Raw genomic sequence first — 19,741 nt, forward strand, 5'->3', positions numbered from 1 at the left:
AAGAGGAATTTTTTGCACAATCATATTGAAATATACTTTTTTTTAAACTAATAATGTTTTATCTTAAAAAACAAAAAACCACACAACTTATCTATATGAATGAAGCAATCTTCTTTACTACAGCCTGTAACTGATTTCAGTCTGTCAGCCTTTTGGTGCTCTCCTGTCTCGCATTCTGCTATTGTTTTCTGTAGCTGCTCTGTTTGAAACGAACCAGCAGTCTAAAGCAGCAAGGCCAACTGTTCCTCTAGTACTGACAAATGTGCTAATATGCACTAGTTTAAACTTGATCTATCAAGTGAATCAGTGAACCATGAAGGGTGGTGGGTCAATCAGGGTGTTCGGAAAACAAAGGCTCATAGGGCAGCGGAGACGCTACGCTCAGACATACATCTGTGCTGTTTTCTGCTCTTAGTCCTGTGGAAAGGGGTTTATGTTACAAAAGTTAAGAGCCTGGAATTATGTCATTATTACATACATTTATAAGTTTTTTATACAACAAGAAGAATATTATACCTGAGGAAAGCTAATAACACGAAACAGATTTGTAAGCGTAACTATGGAGACACCACTGTTAATATTAACTAACAAAAGTTAATGTTTAACATTAATGGTTTTAATTAAAACTTCATGCATGAAGTTTGAGACACTCATATCTAATCCCACCATGAGACAAGGTACTACGGAACAGTACATAAAACGCACTTAATGAATTTTTAGCTACTTTATCATTTATTCTCAACTGTATTTATTGTCCTCGTTAATTTACACACAGGGTTTTTAAAGTAAAATGCTTTCAAATCAAAAGTTAACAAGTATAAGTCCACAGCTAATTTTTTTTTCAAACAAGAAAATGGGCAAGCATTGCTGATTATCTATTTTTTCTTATTTCCAGGCCTGTGTTAACCCTGTCAGCAACCGCGGGCACTTGCGTGCACAGAGGATTCCAAATCAAACAGTGAATCTCACTTACACAGTATGTTCGCTGCAAATGCCCATAAGTGCAATACATAAGAGGTAATGTACACATGGAAATAATGAAGTCAGGTGCACCGCAGGTCTGACACGAGCTCAACAGCGTACCAGAAACTGCTTAAGCTGCTGTTTAGGGATTTCAAGCCACCAGTCCAGAACCTTGGCTCCATAGGTGCATGCTTTAAGATGGCAATGGTTATTTTAAATCAGTTTAATATGCACTGTACAAAAGATAGTAATTCTTCTGAACACCACATTCTTCATACCTTGCAGGCCAGCATTTGAACAAAAGCAAAGTTATGCAGAAAAGAAGATTTTATTTAAAACTGGGAGGATGGTAGCACGCGTCACACTGACATAAAAAAGCATAAGGACACCCATTGTAACATAATTCTGACTAACTATATCTCAGTGCTCACTTATATGATGACATGCTCCATAAAAGATCACAACCTAGACAGACTTTAAACTGAAGTTTGCAGAACACAAATTCAAGGCAACAAAGGATACCCCTTATAAAAAGGGTAAGAATGAACAGGAAAAAGCATGTAAGAAGCATTCCTGTCAGACACAAAACACAACAGAAGGGAAACTGCGTATACAGTATTTCAGGAGACAGTTGAAGTCCTCACTAGAACAAATCTCCAAATGCAACTCTCGATCACATCATCCGTGATGAACTTGCTATTGTTGTTCATTAACGTATAAGCATAAAAAATTCAAATCCAGTTAAACAGAGAGATGAACAGACAGATATTACATGTACTTTCGGTTACTAGAGACAGACGTTTTAGTAATAGTTAGCCATTATGGCAAATAAAAGTCCATGTTTATTGACAGCCGTAGCCAAACACGCATAAGCACTGCTTTGGTAAACCACCTGCTTTTAATTTGTTCCATCCTGGGAGTAAGAACCTTCAGCTAAAATGCAGCAGCTAATCAGAAAACTCACCTATTTATCAGATTCAATACAGAAAAAAGGTACAGATAAAATTTGAGTATTTTAGAAAGATCAAATTTTAACTTTATATTGCAGATCATAAGCAACCCAAAAAAGGAGCCAGTTTGTGAGTTCATCAATGAAGATGTGACCAGCACTATTCTGAAAACAAGCTGTGGGAAAAACTATGAGAATTCATCACTGTTTCAAGCAGAGATATCAAGGAACCTACTATGACTTTAATTACTGAAGAATCAACAGAACTTCTTTGCATTTTAAACTTTTAGTCTATATTTGTATCTCACTGGGAACTTCCTGCCAAAGTTTCAAACATTTTTAAATCAGAAGAATATTTTTTGTGAATTATATTGTCACTATACTACGGCTGTTTGAATTGCTGATGTCTCTCTACCATATTGAATGTGGAAATGCTGCTGAGGATTTGCTGATTTTCTGGATAGAAAGGCAGCTCAAATACTTACGCAGGCTTCAAAAATTAATAGTGCAGAAAACTGCTTTCTATTGTAATTGCAGAACTTTAAAAAATGCATTTTACTAAATTGTATGGGAGGAAGTGGCTGCTGTTCTAATTCCTGATGACTCCTGAAATAAAAAGGAGGAAAAAAATAATGCACTGTTTAGAGATCAAGAAAAATCTGCACAAGGTTTGACTCCTAGAGAAAGATAAAACTCAAGGAAGAACTAGAAACAGCAACACTGCACAGAATGCTTTTTTCAGGTTCAGGTGGATTTCAATTAGAAAGCAATGAAAGAGAGACTGCACCTTGAAGTCAAGGCAACCTGAGCAGGAGATACTGCAGCTTTTTTCTGTGAACATATGGTATCACTGCTCCTGATGGATGGAGGGTAATCTGGGAACAAAACAGACATTTGCTCCTTATGCAAATGTCCTTGCCTTTATGGGTAGCTGGAGATCTGCAAGAATCTTGGCGCTTCTGCAGATTTAGATATTTAGAGATAAAGCCTTTCAAGAGGGGTGAGGGAAGGCACTTTTTTAAAAAATACACATTTTTACTTGGAAAAGCCAAAATAAATTGTAAGCGAACAATATAAGCATGCAGCATCAATATGCATGTTACTTTATTTTCTCTAATATCCACTTTGGACAAAGTAAATTAAATGGAAGTAGAAGTACAATATAAATCACTATTGAAAGTGTTTTTGCTCTACATTGCAGACATGCAAGATTTGTATTCTGTAATCTTGCTTATATTAACAATTCAGCTAGAGTTTTAATAGTCTGTCGCAAGAGGCCTTGTTTTTCTTCTGTAGTAAACAAACTCATTTATTATAGTCTGCAACAGAGACGCATTCTGGAGATATAACAGACTGTTTCATTTTTTGTTTTAAAATCACTAATGCACCATATTCTGTGTCTTTCCAAAACTGGTGGCATCAAGTTACAGTGAAAAGTTTAGGGTTTCTTTCTTTCTTTTTTTTTTTTTTCTTTTTTTTAAAGGAAACTAACTTTCTCAAATTTGATACAACTTCTATGAGGGGGGAACTATTGTGGCTAATATGGCTCCCTGAAACTATCATTGACCTAGGCAAACACAGAAAGATATTTTTTAAATAATGTATTGCCCCTCATCACTAGCTAGTATCAATATACTTGATACCAAGTTATACCTTTTTCTCCCATGATTCTAACATGGAAGAAAAATTAATTAGCAAAGATAACGTGTATTTTTTGGAATAGAAATATGCAACCTTTGTCCTCCAAAGATATCATACACAGAGTACAAAGACTACACATGAAAACATTGTTGCCTTCTTTTTACTGTTAGTGTACATCATGATAAATCTAATGGGTTTATATGCTTGGATGATTTACCACATCTCTGATATCCTTACATCAAGTTGTTTCAGCATACACTCACTACATATGTCTAATAACCTGCTTTTAGCATCTACAGAAAAGTTCGACATTGCAGTGAGTATTGAACAGATAAATACTGAAGCTACAACAGTAGTTAATAAAATTTAAATTATGTTACTGTTGTTCTAATGACATATCAAGTCAGTAACGACTATTACTTAACAGAGAAGTACTAACTCCTTCACCTCATCCCCAAGGCTGCGTCCCACTAATGACATTTTTCCAGGAGAACCTTAAAGAAGTCTCGGGACAAATTCTTCCCAGGAAGGACAGGCCTGGCCTAGGGGACTACTGACCAAAGCAATTTTGCAGTACCCGTGGTCCCTCAAAGCATACTTTCCACAGAGATTCCATGTTCTGGTGCCTTGTAACCCAATTATTTTTACCAAGAGCATTTTGAGTCTCTTGTTCCTCTCTGCTTCCCATGCCCTCACTCTCAGAAGGGCAAGTAGGCCTTGACTGCTCTCATTCCTTCCCTCACCACCTCACCAGGGAATTTTAAAAGAGCTGATGTAACAGAACTGAAGAAAATGTTTATAAACATATTTAAGAAACAACAGTTCCAGTTCCTTTTTTCCTCACCGATTGTGATTATTATCTGCTTTTCCCCTCTTCAAGTACCTTCTATGCGGAGTCCGCTTTAGGTGACCGACACAGCTGTCGACTTGCCCAGCTAAGAGAGACTGTAAGAGTCCTACAGAGCCCAAAGAGCATTTTCACCTGTGAACTTCTGAAGAGGAAAGCCTTCCCCATTAGTCTCTTAAAGACTCAGTGTGGCTATCAGGTGGGAGCTCCTGAATGGCCACTGAAGAGTCCCAAAGACTAACTGCAGTATCATTAAATGTACTATAATTCTGAGCAAAGAGATCAATATATTTTATTTCTTTAAGAAACAGATTTCTCAGAAGACTCTTTTATTGGAATACAGTAAACTACTTATTTTTTACAGTGTTTGAGCAATTCCAAGACATAGCATTAACTTGTTTAATTTTTACAAATGCATTAGTCAATTTACTATTGTCACTCTCCTAAATTTTACAGTTTACCGCATACAACTTTTGTAGTAAAGAACACTTCCCAGCAATAACACTTACATCTTTAGTACCATACTTGTGGGTTTTTTCCAGGCAAAATGTTTTTCTAAGCTTCATTCAACCCTATGTATAGCCAACAGAAACGAGTCTGAAATCATAATTAAATCAACCCCAACCGAGCACTTACCATTCACAATTTCCTTCAGACATCTAAACCATGAATGGCAATGATCTTCGCTAAAGTTATGTAAATGGACAGCACAGTCCGTCAGTTTCTTTTCTTCTTTATTCAAGCATTTAAAAATTGTGATACCCAACAAAGTGCCACCTTTTTTCTGTCCAACGAAACGACGACGTTTCAGTTTTACTGAAAAGACATCTTTCATTTCAATAATTTCCTCTTTAACCTGTAAGCCTGTAACAGAATCACCTGTAGGGAGAAAAAAAAAAAAAGTGTTATCAACATGATTAGGAGGTATATTGTAAAAAAAAGTTATTTTAATGTCTTCATCTGTAGGTTCACTCATTGCATCTACTCATATCTACGTGGCAGTTTATTGAACATCACTGGCATCAATCACTAGTCTTGTATTTCACCAATTTTCTATTATTTAGGTTTTGAATCCGGCTACACAAACATGATTTCAAAGATATTTATCCCCTTTTTTGATATTCAAACAACTAAGTAAAATCATATGCACTAAGAGCAGTGAAGCACTTTTTTGTATTTAAAAATCAAGTTCTTCACTCTATTCTCCTAAATCACAGCTCTCAGATCAGAAAGCATGCTATGACCCTTACTGACTACATGCAAAATACTTGTTTTAATTGGTATAACTTGTCTTCTGCAATAAGACTGGATATTACAAAATAGCTTATCAAATACTAAAAAAAAAATCCAGAAGTGTGTCACCCATCTTATTTTTTATTTGCATTTTCAAGTAACAACTTCACTTTAGAAAAAAAAGTAAAACAGCCTTGAGTTCTTGTGACAGTTTAAGACCCTCAACCCAGGGGAGGGCAGAAGAGTTGCATTAGGCTGGAACATTAAATAACGGTTACAGGTGGCTTTTTGTTTTGGGGAAGATTTTTTGTATGTTTTGTTTTAAAATCTTGGAGCTCTCATACACACACACACAGACCCTGTGGCTGCTAACACTATCGCTTTAATGACACTGGTCCTGCATGCCTCTTGGAGACGTACTGATTGAACCACTGCGGTACAGGCTTCTCCTTTTCTGCTCCCTTCAGCTGCAAGACAGTGATTCCTCTAAAGCAAACAAAATCAGACAGCCACAGCAAAGGACAGAAGACATTACTCCTGTAGGTACCAGATGTTCTCCTGCACACCAAGAGAAAAGCTCCTCTGCTTTCTATGCAGCTACAGCAGATCCAACAAGCTAGACCAATAAAGAAAGGTCTCTTTGCAGCCCAAGGCAAGGAAAGGCTGAAACCTTTTTCAAATCTAAGAACGGCTCAGCCAACTGCTTTCTCAATAGCAAAAGCCATAAGAGATTCTGCTTGATGAATATTTACCACAGGCTGCATTGAAGCTCCAGGGAGAAGCTGCCAAAGATTTTAAGTTCTTCCTAGAGAAGACAGATAGCACTGCACGCACACGGCTGCAAAATACATTGCCTTTTTCAGTACCCAGTACGTTTCAGGCTTTGGAAAGATCTATCTTTTCTGAGCAGGCAAAGAAACCTGCATCGATTCTCATGAGAGTTTTGACACTGGCAGTTCTCTGCCTCCTTTCCTGAGCCAGGACTAGGCAGGGATGGTGCCCCGACCAGGAGCTCCCGGGGAGCGCAGCTCTGCAGCGCTAACAGGGCTACAGCCCGGGCCGTGTTGCCTCTCCTAGCAACCCCTGACCAACCCTTATGGTATTTTCCCTATTTCATCCCAAATAACCGACTGCAGGTAGAAGCATGACATTACTGCATTTCCCACATCTTTCTCCAAATCTGTTACATTTTACCATCTTAATTTTTCCATATCTCAGCTACTAAGGTATAAGATCACGCAAAAAATAATCCATGCCTAATGGGAGTACTGTGACAAGTAAATATTTGTGGAGCACTGAGCTAATACAGAGATGCCATAATCAAAGCACATGTGAAATTGTCTTTAGAGCAGATTTTCAAAAGTGCACAGCAAATAAACAGGAGGCAACGCACAAAACAATACAGAAAAAGACCCCCAAACAAAGCTTAAAGTACTGTAGTTAGTAGTATAAAAGTCTTTTCTATAAGCTATATTGAATGAAACCAGCAGACCAGGGGAAAAAAAATTAAGATAGAACGATTACATTTAAGCTATCATTTTGCAAGGTTCAAAGGGTGAACGGACATTGTACAGGCAATCTTAATACTAACATTTACCAAGTCTGAGATCTTGTTTCCCTCCCCCAAACTTTTTTTTTCCTATTTCTAGTCTAGAAATATTTGGGAGTAAATAGTCTTTGTATACCTTAAATGAAAAGCTGAAAGATATCCTCCATCACTTTTCTAGGACTACATATACAGTTTAATATCTTTAAGACCTGTTTTAACTTTAAAAACAGCATTTTCAAGAAGGTCTGCTTATCTTTTTCCAAAAATAACCACACATACAGAACATGTAAGATACCAGCATGCAAACTGAACATTTTAGGAACTTGGGTAAATGCAAAAACACAACTGAAATATAATGAAAATTGTTCTATAGAAGCAATCAGATCTGCAGCATTTATTCCCCATTTATTCCCCTAATGCAAAAGTTAACTGTGCTTGCTTTTTAAATATTTTAAAATAAACACTGCTTTGGATTAATCTATTAGCTTTGCTGTGTACATCACAAATTCTGTTATGCAGCTGTTATGCATGAGAATCACAAATAGATTACAAACACGAGCCATTTTATTCTGCACAAATCAAGTAAAATGAAGGACTTCGAATATTCTGTACCCCCTCCCAACTAGTTTCCATAAAGTGACATTTAATCATAAGACAGGTAAGGCTTGTCTTTTCTTTAATGCTACAATTTTACTTGCTTTTAAACCTACCTCTTACTCATGCACATCAAAATTTTTGCAAATTAAAACACTTACTAGAAAGTATTATACCTTCAAAAATAGTAATCAGCTCTCATTGTTCTACTGGAGTAAGTATTTTCAGATACAGCTTTGAGAAAGCATATAAACTGTAGGAATGCTGAATTGTACAAAAGCTTCATCCTCAATTTTAATTTGTACGGGAAATATTGAACTAGCTGGTAGATCAGGACAGCCAATTCTTACTAAAGTTGAACCAACATACAGATCTCTTACGCATTTTTATCTTTTATTTTTACTAAGAAAGATCATCACAAATGCAATAAAATTGTATAAAAATTTACATGAAGAAACTAAGTCATTGGCTATATCTATAAAATATTTCTGATACATAATCACCAATTTTACTTCAAAATAAAGCATATAGTGCATGAGACACTTTTTTAAACTTCAAAAAACCTATTGGTTCATTAGTATCATATTGGTTATTGCTAGCTGTTTCAGGACATTAACTGTCCTCTCACATTACTTAGAAAGATACTGGGTACCATCTGTTCTTGCAAGAGATTTAAGTATACATCTATTAGATATCATGCTATTTATTTAATTCAGTACCCACTTCCCATTGTTGTATCTTCTGAAAAAAAGTCAATTTAATTACAAGGAATAAAGATAATCTCTTCTGCCAGGCTGCCCTGTCATCATGACAGCAGAGCACGAACCTGCATAAAGTAGGTTACAGGCGTTAGGAAGAGTAAAACTAACAGCACTTAACATTTAACAAAGATCTAACAAAAACAGAATATATGGCACTTAAAAAAAAATTAATACAAGCCAAGGGCTTGTCTAAATCAATCTCAGCACATCTGTCTGATGTAGAGCGTAAACAGGATTAGAGCTGGATTTATCTGCTTGACGCTAATTGTACTCACAGTTTCTGCACATGTCCACTTTTTTCCAAATATAGCATGAAAAATAAGCCTGCCTGATACATGAATTTCTAACAAGTTTTATGCACCTATTTATTCTATCATTGATTTCAAGTAATGAGACTATCCTACTTTTTCTTCCATGGCTATTTAGGATAGTCAAATCTCTTATTTAATGGAAAAAAAATTCTATCTAAATATACCACACACTGAGCTGAATCAAAAGCACTCAAATACAGTTTAATTATAAATAGAAAACTAAATTTTAATTAGTTAAACTAGATTTTAAACAGACAGATTATCTCATGTTTACAGCAAAATCAAAACATACACAAAGAAAAAAGCAGTACTACTGAAATATAGAACAATTTGTAAGGAGAAATTTAGTTTTAAAATATAAAGACCAGAACTTCAACAATACAAAACATTTACTGGACTGTTTTCCTACAATAGATGCCCAACAGCTAAAAATGGTATTTAATGGCTTAATTTCTGTAACAAATATCTGTAGTACTTGGAAAAACACGAGAAAAAAAGGGAAAGTTGGCTCTCTAGTTAAAGCATGAGATTTGGACATGAGAAAAAAAAATGGGTTATGCTCCCTTGGTCATGAATTCTTCTTAAGACCTTTGGCAAGTCATCTAACCACATTTAAGTTTATCTATAAAATGTAGCTATTACATGTTTTGTCCCATGAGATTCTCTTAAAAAGTTCATGCCCTTTAATAGTTCAACACTATATTTGATTTCAGTGTAACATAATAGAAATAACTATAAATAAAAACCACATGACTGTACCAAAGAAAACATAGCAAAGAACAATATTATAGACACAGCATGAACAGAATCTTCAAAATAACCATTGAGGATATACAATAAAATATAACTGTATATAAAATAAAAATGAAATAAATAGAATTAATTTAGTAATTGGCAATGTGTCTGTAAGTTTAGGCTCAGTAATATTTAAAGTTAATATGAAAATATTTAACTAATGCATATAAAACAGATATTAATACAAGCCAGTTATTCCTGTAGTGTAGTCTGCAAAGCATGATAAGTAGCATGCAACTGGTTCCTGAAACTACCGTAGGGTTTTCAGTTACAACTTTGAGGACTGTCAGTGAGAAACGGAAAGGAGCAAGAATGATCGTTCTTCAAAAACAGTTGAGAATCACTGTAGAGATTATCTAAAGTATTCAGTATTAATTTAAATACTCTAAACATAAGACAGAAAACCTATTTTCACAACTTCTGAATTTTCAAGCTTTTTCTCTTCCAAAAAGACAGTTCAGCTACAGTACCTGGGGTGAAATTTGATGCTATGCCTCTTCTGGAGCAGGAAAAGCAAAACCGCACTTACTGCTTGCCAAGAGTGTCCCACAGTAAGCTGGGGAGAAGGTAGGGCAAGGGCCAGGGTGGGGTGGGAGGGTCTTTTTATTTTTCCCTTAAAGAACACCTTTGCCCTACTCTAGTCCTTGTAAATGGTGTAAAAAAGACAAGGCCCTAGTCTAGAAAAAGACACTCAGACTGGTGTAACGACCTCCTAGGGAACTGCAAGAAGTACTACAAAGTCCTGAAGGGAAGCAGCTCAGGTCCTCCGGAGTGGGAGAGCCAGACCAGGACACTCACTTCAACTGTTCGTCCCAGCTATGTAGTCGCAGCAAGAGCTTTATTCCTCCAGGAACTGAGCTTAAAAACACCCGACGGGAATACAACCGGCTCTCATTCTCCAACTCTAGATAACCCAAAGGGGGTAGTGACACATTTTGCCAAGCCAAGCCAATACATCACACCACTAGCCCCTCTTCCAATACCTGCACTCACCAGTCACGACTGCACGGTCCAACCCTTTCCCTTTGCATTATGTCTGGCACTTGGCAAAAACAATTTGAGTCCATTCAACTCCCTAAGGCAACATAGATTGTCCATTCTTTTTTTGTTTGTTATGCTGGGTTAATTTTTTAACTGCTGGGTTAATAAAATCAGTTCAATCCAAGTCTTAAACACCACAGATGGTTCAAAGCGATAAGAAAATATGCAGCAGGGAAGAAGGCAGGCCCAGGACTGCCCCCTTTCATCAGCAGGAAGTCAGTATGGCTTAAGCCAATCTACTGTGCATCTTCACTCTACGTTGCTAACAACTCAAAGATCACAAAATGACAGATGAACGAGAGTCAGCAAGAACAGGACAAGGTGCACCTGGCATCACACTGCTTTCCCCAAAGTTCTTAAAATTCTATGTACATCTTAACAATTCAAAAGCTTTACAAGAGTCGCAAAATAAAAATCCACTTTATAAACTAACGTTAAGTTATTGTATAACTACTTATCCAGCAAAACTGTTAATAGAGCAGAAAAAGGCCTCTTGACAATTATTTGCCATTCCTGCTTAGAAAAGAAACAAATAAGACAAAGTAAACAGCCTTATGCTACACTACTATCATAGATAGATACCTCTAAAAATAAGATTATAGAAAGAATTGATATTTCAGAAATACTCTTGAACAAATTTATGCTTCAGGCTCCAATTATGCAACCTCAATACAACCTAATAAAAAAAAATCTTCAAAGTGAATCCCAGTTGTAGAATCAAGGCTTATATTAGACAACAGAAATTACATTGATCTATCTTTTCGCTCAGTAATTCTTCCAAAAAATCTAACAAAACATGTGACAAATACAACAATATTAAAAATGGCTTTATGGTATTGTGCAAGTCTAAACACGTTCTACAAAAAGCAGAAGGATAACCCATTCTTTGCTAAGGGCATTTCTTTACAATTTGACTACATTCATAGGCCAAGCTTAAGCAATGTTAAGTAGATGCATCTAAAATTTTGACCTGAACACCATCCACTTGGCAGCCACTGGACACCTACCGTTATTAGAAAAGTCTCGTATTAGATAGGTTTCATTTTCCTGCTTATTCCATAACTGCCACAAACTACACAGCTAGACCTCTGTCCTGTCTACAAGCTAGGACCCAGAAATAATAAGTAGTTATGCTTAAATTCCTATCTGGTCAGACCATATATAGTAGACAGCCTACATTTTTGCACCTTTTAAACAAAAAGCAAGCAAAAAATAAAAAAAGAAACATGGCTGAAATACAGGGTAATAATAGGGTCAACCACCTCTGTAAAACAGTTTATTTACATATTTATCCAGGAAGCAAGAGACTTGAGTCCTATACTACTTTTTGGCCTCGCGTAGTTAAAACTGTATCAGCCACCTCTAGCAAAGTGTTTTAACTACCAAGCAGATACAGGTGGGAAGAGGCTGAAGGCTCTTTGCCATTCCTGTTGAAATTGCCCTCCTGGGTAGAAGGGAATGCAGGAATAAGGGTCCTAGAAAGACAAAGCTTACAAGGGAGTATCATTTTCATAAGTGCATTATTAGGATACTCACCTCAAAAGCATTTCACTCTACTTCCACACGTACCTTCTGTGGTATTTTTAATGCAATTAGTTTAACTAAAAACAGTCTGAGAAGTAGAGGCCAGAATCTCAGCCTTCTTTCCTTGACTCAGGGTAAAAAATTGATTGCTTCTTCCTACATTTTATTCTACCCCCTCATCTCTCTCTGCGTTCCTGGTTACTCTTTCCCCCAGAACTCCTTGCCCAGTTGACTCCAATCTCTGTTCCACCAGAGCTTTCAAAACTAAACCTTGTCCTTCTGAATATCCTCATCAAACCTAGGTGGCTGTTGCGTATGTGTGCATGCCCAGTATCACCTCACCACAGCAACTGAGGGGAACGTTTAAGCTTAGTCCTTTAAGTCCTGGGTTGGAGCATCCTCAGAGATTTAAAATACGGGCAAGTGTCACTATACCTGTAATAGAATGGCAATAAGCAAATTCCTGACAAAAAACAACCACCAAACTGCCTAGTTCTGGTTGAAATGGAAAGAAAGATGAGGCTAAATCAAGTGACTGTTCAATTAATGCCATGCTGTAAGGGCAGAGCTTATACAGTTCAGCTTGGCGCAGTCTTCCTTGCTGGGAGTGACGCCACGTGGACAGGAGCCAGACGCGCAGACTTCCCTTGAGAGCGCAAATGGGTCCCAGGACTCGGGATTCCACCCAACTCTCTGCCTCCGGGTGATGCCTGGCAGAGAGAGGGCAAGACATTTCTTCTCAGGGTGAAGCTCATCTAGACATCTAACCCTGAAGCTTTCATTAATGACTTGTTCCATCTGTTTTTGAGCAGTGAAATACCCTGTTGCTTATGAATTACAGGTCAACTGCAGAACTTTGTCTAAGAAACATACCGAAGCTGATGGAGTTTGCAAAGCAGCTCAGTAACTTCTTGAAGAACTACCTCCTCAGAAAAGCATGACTAAGTCTTAACACAAGGCCTAACACTGGTCCAGACAAGAAACTCCACCTTAAGGAAGGGAGCAAAATTTCCCCTTCATTCTCTAACAAAGAATTTGAGCGAGATGACTAAATGAAAAATGACCTCCCTAATGAGAAGATCTACTATGAATAATACTGTTTAGAACAATGTTATCCAAGAGGAAACTAAGTAGACAGTGAACAATTCAGAGTCTGAATGGTTTGAGGGAGTGCATGCACTAAAGATTTTGCTTTTTAATAGTTACACCTTGTCATTAACATCACGGGAAGTAAGAATTCATTGAAGATGTATTTACCATAGAAAGTGCTATATTTTGGACTTGTAGCATGGCCCACATACTGCCTAGTTTCATCATATGATTAGAAAAGTATCAGCAAACCTTTTATTAAGTGCCTGAAACTTTTGGGCTTTTCATGCAATAAATGAAAGGAGTTGTCAGCGTAACATCCATCAGTGATTTTGGTCATTTTGTCAAGTGCCTGAAACCACAGGCACCAACTACAATGACTGGTTTTCCACAGACCAATAATACCACCATTACATAATAAAATTAAAAGAGAAAGAGAGAGAGAAGGAGATTTAGGAAATAAAACAGAAGACTGGGATTTAAGGCCTTATGTGATTTAATACAATAGGCTAGAACAGCTGAAAGATACTAAAGAATCCCCAGAAGGGAAACATGAGCTTAATTTTATATTCCTATGAAAACTGTTACACATAAACATGGTTTTGTAGCTGCTAATTTGTGTCACAATCACAACATTATTTTCTCAAATGACAAAAGTAAATGGGAGAAAAGAAATCAAAATCATCCCCCCATGGCCACATGACATCCCTGCATTGGATCACCTCAAGTTAACAATTAGTTCTGACTTGGGCTCTTATAGGCAAGAGATCCACTTCAGCCACAAATGCAGATTTACAAACCATCTACCATCTATACCACTAAATACCCTATTTGGGGAATTCAACACGCCCCATCAAAATGTTGGCCTGTTCTGGAAAAGGCTTTCAAGACAACCTTCTCTGCAGGAAAAAAAAAGACAGACATTTCCCATTCTAAACACGCGCCCTCAAAATCATCCGACAAACCCCAAGCCCTCCGTGCCCCAACATGCTGCAGCACAGCTGCCCCATAGGAACACTACACCATTTTGCCTGCAGCGATGAATGAATCCCATTTTATCCATCTATACCACACCTTTAGCAAACTTTAAAAAACAACAACAACAAAACAGATTTTTGTTACATGATCTTTATGATATACATGTTTTTTCCACTTATTCTTAAGAATGCTGTTCATATTTTTCTAATAAGCTTTGTAAAATATTTTTAGCCTACTAATAGTTTATACTTCATGAAACGTGTAGTACAAATAAATAATTACAAGTTACTTAGAACACAAAGCAAAATTTAAGGTATACTTAGTTGACTGGCATACAATGTAGTCTTTCATATAAATAGAAGGCTTACAAAATGCAAGTACTTTAGGAGCTTTCCTTTATTATGATATACAATTGACTACATTTACAGTGATGCATAATCCTGCAACTGAGAAAATTACATCCTCAGACTTTGATCAATTTTAAAATTTTGTTTGTAGCTTAACACTATGACAAAGCTTTTACAAAAAATTTGATACCAATGTGATGTGACACAACTGAACCAAACCTTAATTTCACTCACAGTAAGAAATCACAGGATTAAGTAACACTGTGCAGTCTTTTAGAAAAGTTTATTGCTTCCAGATGGATGCAAGTTTCCTTTCAGCACTGATTGTATCTTCTGTACACAGGGTGCCAATGTTACTATAAATATAGATGAAAGGCAGTTATAAAGTTTTAAACTATTAACGTAAACAGGCTTACACTAAGCTACCTCTCTCCACAAAGGGAGGACAACTACATTAGAGTGATGTATAGTATCACCAATGTTCAATATAAAAACATGCACACCCTTTTTAAAAATCACAGTCCACATATGAACAAGTACAAATTTACAAGGTACCCATAAAATGACTTCTAATTCAAACCGTGTGCTCTTTGCCCCATGTTGTGTAGTGCCATGTGTTTCACTGCATGGTGCTTGCTACCAAGATGTCCACCTGTGCCCATATAGCTGTGCAGCAAGCTAAGTAGATGCTTACTTCATTTAGCAGTACAACTATTGAATACACACTGCAATACAATAGCTGAAATAAAACTCTAAATAATAAATTTCTCTCCACTAACTTAAATTTCAAAGCCTGTGCATACAATACTGCCAAAATAATATCAACAGCTCTACAAAATGCTTTAATGAAAAGAATTATTTTGAGGTATATCTGATTAGACAATTTTTCTTAAGAAAGAATTAACACGCTATTTTGGAAATCAAACTACACAAAAATAACTGGGGAAGGCAGGTACTTTGAGTTGGTTCAATATTTTATTTTTTTTACAGTTTAGGAGTAATAATAATAGGTAATAAGTAATTTAAAGGCACATTTTTGAACTTACCACAAGACTTTCTCAAAAAACTGAAAATCTCAGTCTTTTAGATTTACATAACCACCACTAAGTAAAATAAGTTAATGCAATTTAAAATAATATGCAGAAACCAGAAAATGCTAAAATTATATTCATGTAGCATTAAATTATGCCACTTATCATAATGTACCACGAAATTCAAAATTAACCATCAGTATAAAAATGAATTCCACTTTTACACCAAACTACATTACTATACCTAGTCATACACAGAAACCTATGCATTTTTTAACAGGCATATCAACTGTTTTTTTAAAAAAAAAAAACTCCATGATTTATGCTTTGCATCCTTGTATATACTAATAATCTCACACAAGAAATCTTCCATCTTTCTTGAGCAAGTTGCTTGACATTTTGTGTCTACTCCTCTTAACTCTAGTACTGTAGCTACATACCCCATTTAGCTATCTATTACTAATTGCAGTCTTTCAAGGTGACAGTGAATGGTAGCAAAGTGCAGAATATGTTCATGAAAACCTGAAGGCTAGGTTGGTTCCCAAAGCAAAGCTCCTGATCGAGTTCCTCGGGCAAAATAAATGATTACCATCTGAGACATTCAAGCTGTTTTCCCCCTCCTGAGAGAAGGAACAAGACGGAGAAATGTTCCATCAACAAACAGAAATATATTTGGGGAGAACAGCAACACCATACAGAGGACTGTCCAGACACAGCCAGGATGATGAAGCAGCATAAAGAATATCAAGAAGTACCAGAATCAAATGGAAAGACTAATGATCTAGAGCCAAAAAAATAAAAAGTTTTCACTGTTGGAGAAGTATGTTCCAGACAATACGCATAAATTTCAAGTTTGTGATAATACATAAGAAATTTTAAATCCACAAGCTTTTAAAAGCTAGCATTACATCCAACGGACACACACACACACACAGACTACCACCATGAGGCTGAAGTAAACATCTCACTTGTGGATCTCAAGAATTTTACTCACAGGCATAAAGAGCCTCCGTGCAATCGCAGGATCAGAGATGGATTCATACCTGAAGTACCCACGGAGCAACTAACAGGTGTATCTTCAGATAGACTCCCACAGGCTTTTGCACAGTCCATGTGTTACTATTACTATTCATTCTATCCAAATCTTCCCTATTAAACTTCCCATGCTAAATTGAGAAATAAATTGAACAGACACCCAGCTGCATGTGTCGAAAACTCGGTAACAATCTTTGATTTAGCCTTAAAGTAATCCAGTGCAAGAAAGTTATCACCTGTGTCCTAGAATTCATTTCTCTAGATACCTTTGCACACATCTTCAAGCTGTTGACATAACAAATGGATACTTTCTATCTTAAGGGTTTTCTTTTACCCTGTGGACATCAAAAATATTTTCTGAAAGAGAGTTATAGAAGTATAATAGCTAAGCATATTGAAGTTACACTTTTTCTTAAACCTAAATAAAGGTTGAAGAAACTAATTACTCTCCTGGAATGGTATGCAATGATTTCAAACTCCTATATCCTATATGAGCTTAGCTATTCTTTTTTGAAATCCAGCTTCCTTTCTCCACAAGGAAGAATTCTCAATTCTTTTATATAAACATATATGAGCAATATTTCCAAGGCGCTTACAGCAAAGAAATACAGAATTCCTATAGATTATGCTACTGTATTGTAATTCTTATAAAATTAACCTGAGAATTTGTTAGACATAAAATAGACATTAAAATACATCATTAAAAATAAGTTTTTTCCTTAAAAGAACATTAACCCATGGGCATATATCAAACTCCATCTAAGTTTGACAAGCTTTTTTTTTTTTTTTTGCTTTTTTTTTTTTAAAAAAAATCAGACTGGATTCAGCAGCAGCTTAGTTAATCTACGTAGTTATTCCTTCATACGTTGCATTACTTCAGAAAGAGGTTAGCTAGCTACCTCCACTATTTAAATCAAGATACTCTACAACATGAGATTAAGAAAACTGAAATAATTATGCCTTTGACATGATCCTAGGCAATATAAGTAGTATAATTCACACCTGTCCTCTTTTCAGGAAGCTTACTTCCATCGCCAACAAAGCCAAATGATGAGTTTCTTAGAGTTCTTTTTACAGGGAAGTCATCAAAATTGTTGCACAACTCAGTAAGAAGTAGGTTGAACTCAGGAAGAAGCAAGCAAGAGGGAAACATCTACAACTGAAAATATACAAATATTGAATGACGAGTCATGAAACAATTAACGCTGAATTGGGGAAACATTCAAAAACCTGAGGAAGCTTTTCTTGCGGTGTTCAGAGCAACGTTCACAATGTTGCTTCCTCACACCCCTCTTTTAAAATAGACCAGGTAGTCATTAGTAAGGATGGAAAAGCTCAGATTCTGAGGCAGCTGATGCAGAAGAAAAGCCCCCATTATGGCCAAGTACGGTGCAAATGGTAGGCTAGGCAAACGCTGAAGTTCAAATTTTACTAAAGAAAAATGTTCTTAATAGTGCAGATATAGGCAGAGTTGCAGACTAGTAATGTGCGTGGTTTTATGTAAAATATAAAACATAATTTAACTGGTTTCTGGTACTTTAAACTAGCAATACTGGGTCAGAGCAAAAAGTCATCCAGCTCAGTGTCATGTGTTAAACAGTCATCATAAGGATCTGCTAAGAGAAGACCAGGAACAAAGCAAGCATTTGTAATATTTCCTCCTAATACTTTTCCGGCTCCACCTGTTTTCATTTGGGACATCCTGAACCAACTGTGATTTCTATGTATTTAACAGCCCTCAAATGAGGCCTTCAGTTTCCAGCTGGATTCACAAAAACTTTTAGCATTCACAATATCCTTTGGAAAGAAGTTTCACAGTTCTGTTCTTCATTGCATTAGTATTCCTTTTGTTTTGAGCCTAGTTACTTCTAGCTTCATTTGATGCCCTTCACTTCTTATTTTGGAAGAGAGAGAAAGCAATTGCCACGTGCTGTCTCCAGGTCTTGAGTCCGTCCCCTCCTCGGCTGCTCTTGCAGCCCGGGAAGCGTAACCCTGGGCAGGCACTCCCACGCAGGAGCCGCTCCACACCTGCGCCGTCGCGCTCCAAGCTTTCTCCAGGTCTACAACAGCTTTATTGAGAAGGCCAGAACTGCACGTAGCATTCAAGATGTGGTTGAACATCTGTATGCTCTATAAACCGATAGTTATCTGCTTTTTTTCTCCATTTATTTCCTAATAATTCTTAGCATAATAATCCTAACAACTATTTAAGTGATACATGATATTTTCTACATAAGCAGTCTATATTCATGTATGTAAGGAAAGGTCTAGCTATAGTTCCTGATGTTGATCTCAAGCAGATGGCATTTAAATAAAGAAAAAAGATTGATACATTACATTATGCTAAGTGCGTCAACTCTTGATACACTGTCCCATTGCCCAGTCAAATCTGTAAAATGGACATCTCTGAAGTCTTCTTGTAGGATAGAACCAACAGTCTTTAACTGTTTCTATTTTAACCAAACATATCAATTCAGCATTTCTGTCTTTCCATCTACATTCCTTGCCAGCTTTTCTCTCTTTCAGACTCCTTTCAGACCATGCTGTTAATACCAAAGGCACTATGAACTATTCAGGCAACTTCAGTCCATGAAACAGACACAAAGAAAACACATTAGAAATATAAAACAAAGATAAAAGATATTTAACAATAGCTGTCTTTTTATTACAAGCTCATTTTCAAGTCTGCTCCTGCATGCAAATGAATATTGCTAATGTGGAACTTTTATACTGGCATATGCAAAAAAAAACAAAACAAAAAACACAGCAGCTTCTTCAAGCAAGACAAACAACAAGCAACTATATGCATAAATCATATGGTAAGTTCAGTACTAAATTTCTGTGTACTTTCCACAAACAGTTTCTGTAAAACAAGCAAGACCTAGGCACCAAATTTCCAAAAACAACACCTGTTTGTTTCCACCATATTTTAAATAATTAACTCCTCAACAAATGTAAATGAAAATTAAAAGGCCTCAACAAATGTAAATGAAAATAAAAAGGCTTTTTATTTCATTTTTGTTTGTACTACAGTAAAATAAATACAAACAGTT

General features: G+C 36.4%; 1 protein-coding gene across 3 annotated transcripts in view; it reads right to left on the reverse strand.

The window, feature by feature from the left end:
• The window catches only part of CERKL (ceramide kinase like), a 63,175-nt gene that overhangs the window by 31,036 nt on the left and 12,398 nt on the right, over positions 1-19,741 (reverse strand). For 2 of the 3 annotated variants that reach the window (XM_064515035.1, XM_064515034.1), the window contains exon 2: positions 5,037-5,279. In XM_064515035.1, the coding sequence (XP_064371105.1) occupies positions 5,037-5,279 (243 nt within the window). Of the gene's footprint in view, positions 1-87; positions 240-5,036; positions 5,280-19,741 lie in introns of those variants that run through there. The other variant, XM_026110320.2, reaches the window with a different exon arrangement.

The sequence above is a fragment of the Dromaius novaehollandiae genome, chromosome 7 (genome assembly GCF_036370855.1).
Source record: "Dromaius novaehollandiae isolate bDroNov1 chromosome 7, bDroNov1.hap1, whole genome shotgun sequence".
In the NCBI taxonomy this organism is placed as follows: domain Eukaryota; kingdom Metazoa; phylum Chordata; class Aves; order Casuariiformes; family Dromaiidae; genus Dromaius; species Dromaius novaehollandiae.